The sequence below is a fragment of the Schistocerca piceifrons genome, chromosome 1 (genome assembly GCF_021461385.2).
Source record: "Schistocerca piceifrons isolate TAMUIC-IGC-003096 chromosome 1, iqSchPice1.1, whole genome shotgun sequence".
NCBI classification, from domain to species: domain Eukaryota; kingdom Metazoa; phylum Arthropoda; class Insecta; order Orthoptera; family Acrididae; genus Schistocerca; species Schistocerca piceifrons.
This window is the reverse complement of record NC_060138.1, coordinates 326,258,854-326,275,854: the sequence shown is the minus strand read 5'-3', so window position 1 is coordinate 326,275,854 and position 17,001 is coordinate 326,258,854. Positions and strand designations below refer to the sequence as shown.

Sequence of the window (17,001 nt, the reverse complement as noted above, 5' to 3'; positions counted from 1 at the left end):
CGCAGAGTGCTGCAGTGAGGAGAGGTATCGATGTTGGTCGGTGATGTCTGGCACGAAGACTGCATTCCAAAACATCCCAAAGGTGTTCTATAAATCCACATCAGGACTCTGTGCAGGCCAGTTCATTACAGGGATGTTATTGACATGTAACTACTCTGCCACAAGCCATGCATTGTGAACTGGTGCTCGATCGTGTTGAAAAAGGCAATTGCCATCCTCGAATTACTCTTTAACAGTGGGAAGCAAGAAGGTGCTTAAAATGTCAACATAGGGCTGTGCTGTGATAGCGCAAAGCGAAACAACAAGGGGAGCAAGCCCCTTCAAGAAAAACGCGACCACACCATAACACCACCGGCTCTGAATTTTACTGTTGACACTACACACGCTGCCAGAGGACGTTCACCGGGCATTCACCATTCCTATACCCAGCCATCGAACTGCCACATTGTGTACTGTGATTCATCACTCCAAGCAACGTTTTTCCACTGTTCCATCGTCCAATGTTTACGCTCCTTACACCAAGCGAGGTGTCGTTTGGCATTTACCGGTGTCACGTGTGGCTTATGAGCGGCCGCTTGACCACAAAATCAAAGTTTTCTCACCTCCTGCCTAACTGTCATAGTACTTGCAGTTGATCCTGATGCAGTTTGGAATTCCTGTGTGATGGTCTGGGTAGATGTCTGCCAATTACACATTACGACCCTCTTCAACTGTCAGAGGTCTCGGTCAGTCAACAGACGAGGTCGGCCTGTACGCTTTTGTGCTGTATGTGTCCCTTCACATTTCCACTTCACTATCATATCGGAAACAGTTGAGTTACGAATGCTTAGGAGTGTGGAAATCTTGGGTACAGACGTATGACACAAATGAAACCCAATCACCTGACCACGTTCGAAGTCCGTGAGTTCTGTGGAGCGCCCCATTCTGCTCTCTCACGATGTGTAATGAGTGCAGAGGTCGCTGATTTGGAGTAGCTGGCAATAGGTGACAGCACAATGCACCGAATATGAAAAACATATGTTTTTAGGAGTGTCCGAATTCTTTTGATCACATAGTGTGGATTTAAATGTACACTACAGTAGGTATGCAGACATGAGAAGGCTTGCAAAGGATGGACTAGTGTGGAGACCCGCATCCAACCAGTCTTCAGTCTGAAGATGATAACAGTTAGGGAGAAAGACATTAAATGGAAAAAAAAATGGGAACAATTAAATACCAAACACCACCTACAGCACAGGGTTAGCAAACAACAACTACAACTAGATTTGCACTCAGCAGACTAGACATTTGTATCCAAATGAATTAATTGCAACTTGCTGTAGGTTGGCACCTGAGACACGATGCCACTGGTCCAGTTTAATACTATGCAGACATTCCTCATAAGAGGAAATATTCATTCCCCCAAATTGTATCACACTGGAATGAGTGACATTTTGTCACAAATACTTCTAACAAGTACTACTATGTTCACCATTGTACAATTTCTTCTTACTGGACACAATGCTATTGAGTTGTGTTGGCTGCATACTCCTCATTCCAGTTGCATATCTGATACGACATTTCATTGGTTTTTACTGTATTCATGCACAATTACTGTGATACTTAGTACTTTATTCATCTTCAGCCACATTAAGTACATTTGTTGAAAAAATCAGCAACCAGTTTCAGGCATCTAGTGTCCTTCATCCGAATATTATAATTATATTATTAGTGAGCATCAAAAGTAACCAGGTCTATACAGTACAATACTGAAATCATATGGTTCACAGTACACGTACAAATATGGCATGTACTTCTCACATCGTGTTCTTATACCATATTTTAATATGGACTATGAACCATACTAGTTCCATACTATGCTGCATATACCTGCTTATTTTTGACACTCACTAATAATGAGATAATTATAATATTCTGACAAAGAACACTGGGTGCCTGAAACTAGTAAAGAAATAAAATTTCTTTTGTTCAAGGGTCACTGATTTTTTAAATGAGCTTTGTAGCAGGCATAAAACATTATAAATATGGAGCAACACTATCTACAAACCTGGCTCTTTCAATAATACGGTAAGCTGGTTGCTGATTGTATTCTACAGAGTAGATAAATCACAGAAATGACATATGAGAACAAGTGAAGCTGCTGAATAATTTATTTTCATTTTGTACAACCGTTTTTGGTCAGAGACCATTTTATGCATTCTGGGTAAGTGGCTACTGTGATGTCATTTTTGCTGCACATTTTGAGTTGAATTTCTGTGTAGCCTTACATTTTACTGATGCACTCTCATTGGTGTCTGCAGAAGGGAATTTGTTAGTCTTTGTGTGGTATTAGAAATTGCTTTTCAATTATTAGTAGGACTGTAAAATATTGAGGCAAGAGCGAGGCTCCAGATTTTGAAGATGTGGAAAATAGTGGGAATGGGGAACAACATATTCCTCACATTTGTTTCACTGTTGTGAAATTAGCTAATAAATTGAGGGAACCACTAAATGTCATTAGTTTTGCCAGACAGTACAATTTAACTGCTTGATATTGTAAGGGTAGTGTTTGTGGTAACAGCATGACATTGTCCAAGGTTTCAAAGAAATGCACAATTGACTTTTATATGTGGTGCTGTGCAAAAGACAATCTGATGTGGTCTATTTATACAGGAATGTGGTTTGAGGAATCAAGGCTTCCTATATGGCTTGCTGCTTACGAGACAAACATATCGCAAAACTGCTACAGACTGGTATTCATTATCTGGGAAGTTTGTTCAGATTTTGTTATGAGAAGGAGCAAAATTGGTAGGCCAGGTGTTGTTATAGAAATTGATGAATTGCAATTTGCAAGGGGAGAGGGGGAGAGAGAGAGAGAGAGAGAGAGAGAGAGAGAGAGAGAGAGAGAGAGAGAGAGAAGGGAGGGGGTAAGGAGGGCATGATGCTGTTGGACCATGGGTGTGTGGGACCATTGTTTCAGGGAATCACTCTTTTCCAGACATGATTTGTAAGGTACCGTATTTACTCGAATCTAAGCCGCACCTGAAAAATTAGACTCCAAATCAAGAAAAAAAAAATTTCCCGAATCTAAACCGCACCTGAAATTTGAGACTCGAAATTCAAGGGGAGAGAAAAGTTTTAGGCCGCACCTCCAAATCGAAACAAAGTTGGTCCATTGTAATATGAGACACAATTTAGGTCGAAGGAATGACGATACAGCTACAGTAGGCTCGAGTCGTAAGCTTAGCAGTTAAGCTTTACTAGGTAGCCATTGCTATGCGTCACGAGCTCCGTCCGTATATATACGGGTACCTTTCCTTTTTCACGTGCTTCGTCTGGTTTGAATTAATTGCTTATTTTGCTTTGATCTGGTAAGTGCCGTTCTGTTTGTTATAGGTGTTTACGTCACTCTAAGCTGAAAATGCATTACTGTACTGTGTCATGAATTGTTTGTTGCATTCTGATAATGAGTGTTTACGGCCTGTCCCTGCTTGCGGCATGGCTTGTTTTCATGCGCGTTACCACCGCTTACAATTAAAAAAGAGAGGAATTGTTTCAGTAGCAAAACAATGGCAAGAGACTGCTATTTGTTGTTACTTACACTGCTGCTTTCTTTGATAATGATCAACAAGAACCAAATAATATATTGCTTTTGATAGAAGACGTTCTGAACGAGAGTTTAGCGAAAATTTTTCTCCGTTTGAAAATCTTTGCAGACGCCTCTTTAGTACAATACATTCTGCACAGAAATTAGAGTCATCTTAGATTTAAAAATCTAGTCAATTGTCGTGCTTCATTTCTGCCTGTATCACTATTAGGCATAAGAATAATACGAATATAAACATGACATGATATGTATATTCTTCCGCATTTGCTGTTGTCTCACCCTAGTTTCGTAGTTTATTCGGCAGATAGGATTTAAATGAGATAGCAGCAAACACGAAAGAATATACGGCAAAATGTTTATATTCGTATTATATGGCGAAGAGAATACTGTATGTGATTCACAATTCATAAAAGTTCCTATTAGCAACCATCTCTTCTCACAGGTAGGAATAAATTCAGAACGTAGTGTTGGCCATATTGACAAACATCCCAAACAGTCTTGCCAGTCGGATTTTCGCACTACATTGAAATGCTGCTACATTCGAAGATGAACAATACGGAATTTGTATTTACTTCGTTGGATAATGTATAAAATGCAGTGGTCGAAACTCGGGGCGGAGAAGGCTTGTCTTCCACCCTTTTTTTTTTTTTAATTTATTTACTGACGCGGAGATTTTGGCGCTAGTATTTATCTTTGTGCCTGCAAAGCATGACTATGCAGTGCTACATATATTCGACGGCAGAAGTCATTTGTGGCGGCACCTACCAACATTTTTCAGAACTTCCGCTTACTTTGCACTCGATTCTAAGCTGCAGGCGGTTTTTTGGATTACAAAAACCGGAAAAAAAGTGCGGCTTAGATTCGAGTAAATACGGTAATTAATGATAGGGCGTCTTGTACTCTGTTTCAGTTATCAAAAACTTATATAGCAGATGGGTCAATCATAATGTCAGATGGGGGGGGGGGGGGGGGGGCTAGGTATAAGGGGTTAGACAAAATTGGATACACGCATCTGGCTGTAAAGCATTCCATTGAATTTAGGGACAAAAAAATAGGGGTCTGTTCAAACACAATAAAAGGGTATTGGGGGGAAATGAAAAGTATTACTGGGCGAGGGAAAAGTAGAATTTCCGTACTACAAAGTCATTTATATGAATAACGTCTGGAGGGAGAATGTTTCACAAACTCGGTGCTTGTCTGAAGAAAGAGAGTTAAGTTTCTGTTTTGGAATGGAGGTGCATTTTTGTTTTGTTTTTTCTTTCTTTAAATTTTAATTTTTGCAATTACGTTTGTTTGTTAATTCTGTTGGTTTTGAAGTATTAGATATATTTTTAAAAATAGCTCATAGGTAGCTGTGATTTCTTGGAAGTTAACCTATCGGGAATGCTAATCTGTTACTGGCAAGTACTGACATGTACTCTGTTAGCGTGAATTTAATTTCTTTACTAATTTTGTCTAACAGTGACTTGCTGTGTGGTGGTTCTTGCATTGTATGCTGATATTAGCAACTATTTGATGTTGGTGTTAGCAAATTTGTAGATAGCAACTGAGTACAAGTCGAGAAGGAGGTAGAGTGAAGAGAGATATGTATTTTTTGAAATTATGGAATAAGTTCTGAATTTCCGAGAGAATGGTTACCTGGTGAGTCAACAGAACAGCTTAATGTCATGATAATGGAATGGTTTAGCCATAGGCCTAGGCTAGGATGGAATGTGACAATATGGATGTAAGTTAGCGAAGCCGACAAATCATACAATGGAAAAGATGTCTGTGGTGACAAATGGATCTGTAGTGGAACATGAGGTGTAGGTTAGGTTGGACTGCAGAAATTTTGGGTTATGAGTTGACGAAGCCAACTGATGTGACAGCAGGAAAGTTTTCCGTGGCGATAGGCCACTCTGTAGCATAGCCTGAGATCTAGGTTAGGTTGGAATGCAACAGTTCGGCTGTGAAATGGTGAAGCCAACAAATCTGCAGAGGAAAAATTTTCTGTAGTGATCGACTTTTCTGCAGCGTAGCCTGAGGTCTAGGTTAGGTTGGAATAAACAGTTTGGTTGTGATTTAGCGAAGCCAAATAATGTGACAGTGGGATAGATTTCAATGGCGATGCACTAATTGTTAGTGTAGCCCGAGGTGTCAATCAGGTTGGAATGCAACGGTTTGGTTTTGAGTTGGCAAAGCCAACAAACATGAATACGGAAAAGCTTTCTGTGGTGACAGATTTATCTATAGTGTAAACTGTAGTCTAGGTTAGGTTGGAATTGACCAGTTAAACTTACTGTGGTGACAGACCGAAATGTAGCGCAGCCTGAGATCTAAGTTAGGTTAGAATTCAATAGTTATCTCGTTGAAGACAAGAAAACTACATGTGTTAAAGAGAATCACCTGCAGTGGAGCAAGAGATTTGTGTTAGGTGTAATGTGCAACTTTCGTTGAGGTGTCAAACGAAACGAATGCCAGCACGAATGGCGGGCGTCTCGTTAATCAGAAAAATATGTGGTTATATATAATACTCTTTGCAATATTCTATTTATATTTACAACTTAGCCAAATATTTGGAATATGTGGATCAATTACGAGCTATTAGTAGAAAACTGCAGCTGATATTATCTACGAATGAGTATTGTAATTCACTGACAACAAACTGACTATTTTATCTTATCAGTTTGTTCATTGACATGCTTGTTTGGCTTGGTTCAAATATGAGTTGACTTCTGAGGTATTATTTATTACAACTATTTCGCTGTTTCTGGGTATAATATGAATTATGGTTATTCATGAAGCAACTATTATTTCCAGGAATCATGGGAGCCATTATCAACAGTATCGGATTTTGGTAAAGTAACTGAGCCTATTAGGATTTGAGAAAATTAATGTGTACTTCTTACTTTGGTAGTTTCTGGCATTTTCAACAGGTACCAGTCGTTATAGTCCTCAGTTATGGTTTGATATGGTGTCCAACAGTTCACCTACAGTATTTGTAAATTCTGAAGTCCATTATAGCAGTAATGTGTGTTTTTATGATAAAGCTCACTCGATTCCTTTTTCATTCTAAAAATTATACCTTTCATTACAGTATTTGTAATCCGAAGTGTTTGTTTTGCGACATTGTTAATTTTCTTTTACTCACCATTTCTGTTGGTTGGTTGGTTGGTTTGGGGAAGGAGACCAGACAGCGTGGTCATCGGTCTCATCGGATTAGGGAAGGATTGGGAAGGAAGTCGGCCGTGCCCTTTCAGAGGAACCATCCCGGCATTTGCCTGGAGCGATTTAGGGAAATCACGGAAAACCTAAATCAGGATGGCCGGACGCGAGATTGAACCGTCGTCCTCCCGAATGCGAGTCCAGTGTCTAACCACTGCGCCACCCCACTCGGTCCACCATTTCTGTCTATTCCATTGAAGAAATTGATATGACGTCATATTGGGTATAATATTTATGTTGTTTTTCACATGTTTTTTATGTCACTTGCCAAAGGCAATGACTAGTATTGAAGATTCCTCTTTATCCATATAAGTTCTGTGCAAAAATGATATTTGAAAATTCTATACACAATACTCACAGTTTTTGTTAATAACAAATGTCAGTCACATATTGTTCACAACACAACAGTCAAAATACAACATTTGTAAATAATTTTTGTTATGAAAGGTAGATGCACAGTGTCCATTACGCAACTATTCAAAGAACATGAAAAACACAATCGCAAAGAATTGCTATTACAACCAGTGTTATCTTTGCAATAAAATATCACAAACATTTTCAACATATGCTTTTTGTTTTTCGGTTCAAGTTGTGCAGTAAAACTGAAATAGGGATCTTTAGCACAATGTGAAAATATTTCAGTCTCTCCCAGGAGACATTTCTCTGTTTTGTGTAGAGCAATAACACTGTTTCCAATTTTATCTATACATGCTTTTTATCCCTTAAATACGTAGCAAATGTCAATGAGTTACTTTTGTCAGTGTTATGATGCTCTTCACATCATATGCATATTTTTCTGCCTTTTACCCAATGTAAAATTTATGGCAACACATGGTCTGTGCTCTTATTTGCTGGGGAAAATTATGGAGTTTTTAAGGAGCTTATATGTAATTTTTAAGGCATTGCTGCTGATATAAACACTGTGTATGTAAGAATCTTAAAATAATTAAAACAATGGCAATTTCATACATAGCAGACTTCAACAAATTATTTTTCACATAAAATACATAAACTTATAAATACAAGAATACCTTACTCACTATTATAATATTTACCTCACTATTAAAACATTTCTTCAACAATCTGAAGTTTCTAGCATAAACATCCCCTTGTGCAACGATACTGATTTTTAGATAATAGTATGAAAAAGTACCACTCAATTTGGCCATGAATTTTTCACTTCACAAAATTGTTTGCAAAAATGTAAGGACATTTCATCACACAATTATATAACACTTGAAGTTTGCTCACTTTTTACTTAACATATTCAGTTTATCGTGGGATAACAGCACCAAATTGATTTCATTTAGTTCTTTAGACATTTTTCTGAAATCTGTTTCTCAATTTCATTTATTTCCTCGATTTTTTCCTTAGCTGTTCTTTGGAAAATGTTTGACAACAAAATGTGCAATATCCATAGTCTTCTCTGCTCTCTCTGCTCAGCCGATTTTGTTAGCTTTCCAACACCAGTTTTCTTTCTGTTTAAGATACACCCTCACTCTCAGCTTCCTTGGCTTTTTTTACCGTCAAGATATAGCATATCTCTCTTCCCAGCATTAATGCTGAAGACAAAAGCCTTTTTGACATTTCCACTTTTAGTAAGCCATGACAAAAGCTGATTTGGTCTTTGTGTAGTCTTTGACTATTCTCAAAGCTACATGAAGGCTCCATTATGTTTTTTATTTCCAAATTTTTGTTTACTGAGAATCCTCTTACCATGGAGGCTTGTGTATGAGATAATATCAACACCATTTTCACAACATCCCATATTTTCATATATTATTCCTTAAACACACATTCTCAAACAAAATCATTCAATTAAGAATTCTGGGATATGGGATAAAACTGGAAAAAGTATACAATACTTTCCACATCACTTCCATACTGCAGGAGCACACTGTCACATTCATCTGGATGAACATAGTTGCTGTCCACCACATTGCATAAATAATAATTTTCTTGAAGGACTTTTTCTTCTCCACTATATTTCTTGGGTCCAGACATGAAACAAGTCTAACTAGAGGACAATTTACTGGAGGCTTTTCTACAACTTTTTTAGTAAATGCAACTGTGAACTTCATAGAATCATGTTTTACTTCCAATGTGTGCCTCTCTGTGACTTTGCTGCTATTTAGAAATTCCTTCAACAACCAGTCCGCATCCCAAGCTAAATCTCGACACGCCATTTTGAGAACCCTTTTCAAATGTGAATTCTGATAATTTTGCTAGAAAATTGACCGCTGCAAGATTTTCTCCTTTTAACACGCTGAATGCTGACAGTATATTATAGATAAAAGTTGTCAAATCTGCACCAAGAAACGGAAGCAGGGATTTATCGCTTGGATAAGAGTCAAAAATGGTTTAGTAATTTTTGTGATCCAAATAAAGAAGTTTAATGTAACAGATATACACTTACCTTTTATAGCATTTTGTGTGACAGTGAATGACTGAATACTTGGGTTAGTTACCTTGCCCTTCTCAACACTGGACACACATTTTTTCATGTCATTCCAGATTTCTAAGGATCTTGATAGGTCTCTTCTGCTGGACCACTGCCTAACCGTCAATGAGCACAAAATCGTAACCTATGTTATTTAATGTTTGAATATAACATATAGTCTTCACACCTCACAGCAAATCTTTGAACAAATTCTAGAGACTACTTAAAATGAAATCAACATTAAATCTGAAGCTGACCCCCCCCCCCCCCCCTTTCCCTCTTCAATACGCCTTGCATAAAATGAAGGTACCTAAATTTACGATCTAATTTCCAAAATCTTTTTCATTTCAGTTTGTAGCTGCTTGTAACCTTTCCAATTTATGGCTGGACCATCCATTAATATTTGTACAATTTTTGAAATCTTAAGAATTTCTGTAGAACTTTTGAAATTTTTTAATGTATCCTGTTGTGTATCCCATGAAAGCAGATGTATAGTATCAAGTAAAACTTCATTTAGCTCGGATGCCAAAATCACACATAAATATTCATTTGCACAGTTTGGGCTGAAGAATTAAGGGTCTCATCAAACAATAAAATAATATGAACAGGGTATCTACGACCCAGGACAACCGGGAGATCCGGGAAAAACCCGGGAATTTTTTCATCTGGAAGAAAAACGGGAAAAACCCGGGAATCTTTTTGAGTTCCAGAAATTTTTCATCGTTTTAGTTTTCAGTTAAATTTTTGGGATTTTGACTGGTAAGAACCAATACTCTAACAAAAAAATTTACTGTATCCCACTTCTGCAGAATAATACTGCAGCAACAAAACATGAACGAGAGAAAAAACGAAAATAAAACTTAAGTTGCAAAGAAAATGCGCCATTTTATACAACAACAAAACGCAGTGCTCATACAAGCGTCTGCCAACAGCTAAGTGTGTCAAAGGCTTTAGGAAGATTGTGCAGTGCTTCTTAACAACAAATTGCTTCCAATGAGCGTGACGTGACAGTTTTTTTTACATTATATTCGTTTTAATGCAAGATCTTTTAATGTTTCACACGTACGAACATGCGGGCTTCCTGCGTCATCATAGCTGCGCAAGTGCAGTAACGCCTGTTATCTGACACTCTCTGGCAACTGCTGAAACGTAGTGAGAGAGTGTACGATGATTTTCTTAAATCACAGAGCGTTCGACTCGTCATTTAAAAATAAACTCTTTGGGGACGACCATATGAAGAATTTCGAGCCTAGAAGATCAGACATTTACGTCGTTATTAAAAAATTTTACTGGCACATTTATGTGATGTATGACGCGCAAAAAAGATCAACAATATATGTGGAAGCTTAGCTTCTCTTGCAGCTTATTAATCTTAGAGACCAATATTATATGTGATAGCTTTGCTTTTCTTGTAGCAACAACTACACATTAATTTGAGCCATTAATTTTTCTTATTTGTGTGTTCGCACTACTTAAGAGTGATCTTGGTATTGGCTGACTACATCACGTGTCAAATGCTGTCATCAGCTGGCGAGATCAGGTGACATGAGCTGTGACTGGCTTACAAAAGCGCGTCGCTGTCTCGATTTTAATGCTTCGGAAAGTAACATGCGGTGTTCGGTGGAATTCGAATTTATACCTTCGTGTATATGTTGCTGCACATCAACGATGTTTCCAAAACGTGTTTTCTTTCCCCTGAGTTTCATTTTCTAAAGTGCCGGGAAATTCTATGCCGGTGTATAAAACCATAAACCATAAAAGAATTGATAAGTGCCGAGAAAAAGTATACTGTCACTTAACACGGAAAAGTGTATTTTCACCCAGGAGAAAGTGTATTTTCAACCAGGAAATCCGGGAAAAATCCGGGAATTATTTTTCCTTGTCCATGTAGACACCCTGATGAACTATAGTCAGGGAATTGAGTCTTTGGTACTGGCACTTACGTAGTGTTGTTTCATTGCCTAGCAACTGCAGGTAGCCAGCAAACTAGAGATTGCACTCAAATAGGTAGTAGGAGTCATAATGCCACTCTGCAAACTTGATTGCGTGTCCCTGGTACCAGTGGATGTCTCATGTGCAACTGGTGCTATTGTTTCATCATTGGCTAAATAGTTAAATTTGTAGTTGATTTCATTTTTATGTTTTTAGTATTTATTTGCTTCTATTTTATTTTGAACAATGTCCTGTGCAACACATAGTGACAGTCCAACACATGATTTGAAACGGAAAAAGAAAATAACACTACAGCAGAGATTGTGGTGAGAGTGACACAAAAAGATTGCACACACCAGGAAAGAAGTGGCTGAGAAAGAAGCAAGTGACAGCCTTGGACAATTCTGAGGAAGATATTGTTTGTCATCGTTCATAGGGCCAGACATACAAACAAATCAGGGGCACAGCCATGTGTACCAAGATGGCTCCTTCCTGTGCCAACTTTTCCATGGGTCACTTGGAAAGGGCTTTCCTGGGATCCGTAAGCCCCTGGTTTGGTTTGGATACATTATGACATCTTTGCCATATGGACTCATGATGAGGCTGACCTCTTAAAATTCTTGGAATCTCTAACTATATTTTCTCAATTAAATTTCATATGGTCCTATTTCAAATCCCATGTCACTTTTCTTGATGTTGCTTTCATCCTCACCGAAGGTCAGCTACTCACTTCTGTTCACATTGAAACTACTAATAAACAACAATGCTTACATTTTGACAGTTGCCATCTTTTCCATGTCAAACATTTCCTCCCATACAGCCTTGGAGTTTGAGACAAATATATTTGTTCAGATGCATTGTCCAGATGCAGATTCTACAGCAACACACCACCATTCTCATCTCAGCCTTCACTGGAAGTAATTACCCCACCAGCCTAGCTAATAAGCAGATTTCCCATCCTATCACATCCAATCCTGATACTGCTGACCCCTGCAAAAAATACAACTTAGGAATACACCACTTGTCACTCAGTATTATCTTGGTCTTGAATGTATTAATCAGCTACTTTGGCAAGGCTATGACTTCCTAAAATCATGCCCTGAAATGAGGTCCATTCTGTCCAACATTTTGTCCACCATACATTGAATAGCTTTTCGTTGCCTTCCCAATCTCTGCAATATCCTTGTCAGACCCTATGCTCCTGCACCCATCTCCCTTTCCCTACAGTTCCTACCCCTGTGACCATCCCCACTGTAAAGCTTGCCCTATGCACCCTCCTAGCACCACCTACACTGCCCCTGTAACTAGCAAAACCTATGCTATCAAAGGGAGCATCAAGTGTTGTGTACTAGCTCTTATATAACACTGTTCGGCCTTTTATACATGGGCTTGACTTACACCAAGTTATTAGTAAGGAAATAATGAGCATTGGCAGAAGCTGTATACTGGCAACACACAATATCCTGTTGCAGAGCATGCTCTACAACATGGCCGTTGTGACCTCTGTGCCTGTTTCGCAACACATACCATCTGCATTCTTCCTCCACACACAGTTTCTCAGGGCTCTGAAGGTGAGAACTGGCACTACAACATGTCTTTGGTTCTTGCCACTCACTTGGCCTCAATTCATTAATTTTTTTGGTCTCAGCATTTCTTCACTGTAACTCTTCCTTTCTTCACTCCTGTTTAGTTTTTTGTATCTTTCATTTTCTAACCTGTCTATTATCCCTTTCTCAGGGTTATAAACACAAAATCAAATAGGGGTAATGCAGGAGTAGGTTTAATAATGAATAGGAAAATAGGAATGGGGGTAAGCTACTACAAACAGCATAGTGAATGCATTATTGTGGCCAAGATAGATACGAAGCCCACACCTACCACAGTAGTACAAGTTTATATGCCAACTAGCTCTGCAGATGACGAAGAAATTGAAGAAATGTATGATGAAATAAAAGAAATTATTCAGATAGTGAAGGGAGATGAAAATTTAATAGTCATGGGTGACTGGAATTCGTCAGTAGGAAAAGGGAGAGAAGGAAACGTAGTAGGTGAATATGGATTGGGGGTAAGAAACAAAAGAGGAAGCCGCCTGGTAGAATTTTGCACAGAGCACAACCTTAGTTCAAGAATCATAAAAGAAGATTGTATACACAGAAGAAGCCTGGAGATACTGACCCGTTTCAGATATATTATATAATGGTAAGACAGAGATATAGGAACTAGGTTTTAAACTGTAAGACATTTCCAGGGGCAGATGTGGACTCTGACCACAATCTATTAGTTATGAACTGTAGATTAAAACTGAAGAAATTGCAAAAAGGTGGTAATTTAAGGAGATGGGACCTGGATAAACTGACTAAACCAGAGGTTGTACAGAGTTTCAGGGAGAGCATAAGGGAACAATTGACAAGAATGGGGAAAGAAATACAGTAGAAGAAGAATGGGTAGCTTTGAGGGATGAAGTGGTGAAGGCAGCTGAAGATCAATTAGGTAAAAAGACGAGGGCTAGTAGAAATCCTTGGGTAACAGAAGAAATATTGAATTTAATTGATGAAAGGAGAAAATATAAAAATGCAGTAAATGAAGCAGGCAAAAAGGAATACAAACGTCTTAAAAGTGAGATCGACAGGAAGTGCAAAATGGCTAAGCAGGGATGGCTAGAGGACAAATGTAAGGATGTAGAGGCTTATCTCACTAGGGGTAAGATAGATACTGCCTACAGGAAAATTAAAGAGACCTTTGGAGAAAAGAGAACCACTTGTATGAATATCAAGAGCTCAGATGGAAACCCAGTTCTAAGTAAAGAGGGGAAAGCACAAAGGTGGAAGGAGTATATAGAGGGTCTATACAAGGGCATGTTCTTGATGACAATATTATGGAAATGGAAGAAGATGTAGATGAAGATGAAATGGGAGGTATGATACTGCGTGAAGAGTTTGACAGAGCACAGAGACCTGAGTCGCAACAAAGCTCCGGGAGTAGACAACATTCCATTAGAACTACTGACAGCTTGGGAGAGCCAGTCCTGACAAAACTGTACCATCTGGTGAGCAAGATGTATGAGACAGGCGAAATACCCTCAGACTTCAAGAAGAATATAATAATTCCAATCCCAAAGAAAGCAGGTGTTGACAGATGTGAAAATTACCGAACTATCAGCTTAATAAGTCACAGCTGCAAAATACTAACACAAATTCTTTACAGACGAATGGAAAAACTAGTAGAAGCTGACCTTGGGGAAGATCAGTTTGGATTCCGTAGAAATGTTGGAACGCGTGAGGCAATACTGACCCTACGACTTATCTTAGAAGCTAGATTAAGGAAAGGCAAACCTACGTTCCTAGCATTTGTAGACTTAGAGAAAGCTTTTGACAATGTTGACTGGAATACTCTCTTTCAAATTCTGAAGGTGGCAGGGGTAAAATACAGGGAGCGAAAAGCTATTTACAATTTGTACAGAAAGCAGATGGCAGTTATAAAGAGTCGAGTGATATGAAAGGGAAACAGTGGTTGGGATGGGAGTGAGACAGGATTGTAGCCTTTCCCCGATGTTATTCAATCTGTATATTGAGCAGGCAGTAAAGGAAACAAAAAACAAAGAATTCGGAGTGGGTATTAAAATCCATTGAGAAGAAATAAAAACTTTAAGGTTCGCCGATGACATTGTAATTCTGTCAGAGACAGCAAAGGACTTGGAAGAGCAGATGAACGGAATGGATAGTGCCTTGAAAGGAGGATATAAGATGAACATCAACAAAAGCAAAACGAGGATCATGGAATGTAGTCGTATTAAGTCGGGTGATGCTGAGGGAATTAGATTAGGAAATGAGACACTTAAAGTAGTAAAGGAGTTTTGCTATTTGGGGAGCAAAATAACTGATGATGGTCGAAGTAGAGAGGATATAAAATGTAGACTGGCAATGGCAAGGAAAACATTTCTGAAGAAGAGAAATTTGTTAACATCGAGTATAGATTTAAGTGTCAGGAAGTCGTTTCTGAAAGTATTAGTATGGAGTGTAGCCACGTATGGAAGTGAAACATGGACGATAAATAGTTTGGACAAGAAGAGAATAGAAGCTTTCGAAATGTGGTGCTACAGAAGAATGCTGAAGATTAGATGGGTAGATCACATAACTAATGAGGAAGTATTGAATAAGATGGGGGAGAAGAGAAGTTTGTGGCACAACTTGACTAGAAGAAGGTAGGACATGTTCTGAGGCATCAAGGGATCACCAGTTTAGTATTGGAGGGCAGTGTGGAGGGTAAAAATCGTAGAGGGAGACCAAGAGATGAATACACTAAGCAGATTCAGAAGGATGTAGGTTGCAGTAGGTACTGAGAGATGAAGAAGCTTGCACAGGATAGAGTAGCATGGAGAGCTGCATCAAACCAGTCTCAGGACTGAAGACCACAACAACAACAACATCCCTTTCTCTAAACCTCTCCAGTCCTTTTCTTTCACCCTTCTTCCTTCCCCTTCAACTCTTGTGCCAGAAGAAGGACCACTGGCTCCGAAAGCTTGTACAAGTTAAAACGTTTTGAGTGTGTTTTCCCCTGCCACTGCTTGGAGAGTAGAGTTTCTATCTGTCCAGTTACATCATATTATCAATAAGTGATTATTTTTGTTGTTATATACATTTTTGAATACTTTCATGACATTCTATTACTAAGACAATACTGGGCATAATAGCAGTTCTTTGCCATTTTATTTTAAATGTTATTTGAATAGTTGTGTACTGGACACTCCATGCATTTCCCTTTGTATAACAATCTATTATTTACAAATATTATACTCTGACAACTGTATTATGACCTATATGTTACACTTACTATTAAGAAAACTGCTGAATATTGTGTATAACTTACTACAATTTTCAAATATACTTTTTGAATGAAAACTGTCTTTGGATTTTCTACCAGAGACAAGAAACACTCAACTGCTGTACTTCTTAAGTTGAAATAACTAGTTTTGTTGTATAATAATAGGTAAATAGCTGCAAGATGTAATTGACATCCATGTATATATTTAATTAAAGACAGAAAGAAGTCTAACCAGATACTTTTGTTGGTGTATTCTGATTATAACCATTTGTTGTATTGTTGTCAGACATGAGTAGCAATCCAGGCACCAGTTGACGCCCACTGCTACCACCTGCTGGCATTTCTGGAGTCTTTTCTTCATCTAAAAATGTGACCTAGAAGAAAAAAGAGGGAGTGCTGGTACTAAAAATTCATTAACTATACAGCACAATTTAAAAGCAAATAACAAACATCTAAAACATCTTGAATTAAAACATTCTTACAAAGTTAATGTGCGATACAAGCTGTTCTGTATTATTCTTAACAAGAGGGTGGGGAAGTGAAGCAGCAGTGAAAAGGCAATCAACCAACTCTTCGAGCAGTGCCATTGCAAGCACAGTCTGAGGGTAGGATGGGGGACATTTAGTACACAATAACATATTTAGGTCCGGTGTAAGAACATAAAAGTGGGGCATGACTCAATATGGTTACTGGCATTTTAGTCGCAAATTTGTTGTTAAAGACATTTAAAATTAGTGCACAAAGGTCACAGACACAAGTGTAATATCTTACGGAATGAAAACTTTCATTTCTTAAAAGCAAAAATTACTTATATGCCTATGTAACAAATACAACTGATCTGCACTTATTATACAACTGATCTGCACTTATTAACAGCTGTTATATGAGGGACATATCACATACTAGCTTTCAATATTGGATATAGATAGGAGGCAACATCCAGCTGTTCGTGAGGCCATTAGAGAGCAATTATTTCTTCCTACGTAATACCTCACTTTCTACTGGAAACCTCAGAATT

General features: G+C 38.3%; 1 protein-coding gene across 2 annotated transcripts in view; it reads right to left on the bottom strand.

Moving 5' to 3' along the window:
• The window catches only part of LOC124782548 (double-stranded RNA-binding protein Staufen homolog 2), a 257,615-nt gene that overhangs the window by 56,646 nt on the left and 183,968 nt on the right, over positions 1-17,001 (bottom strand). For both annotated transcript variants that reach the window (XM_047253950.1, XM_047253949.1), the window contains exon 13: positions 16,216-16,357. In XM_047253950.1, coding sequence (XP_047109906.1) covers positions 16,216-16,357 — 142 coding nt within the window. The remainder of the gene's footprint in view (positions 1-16,215; positions 16,358-17,001) is intronic.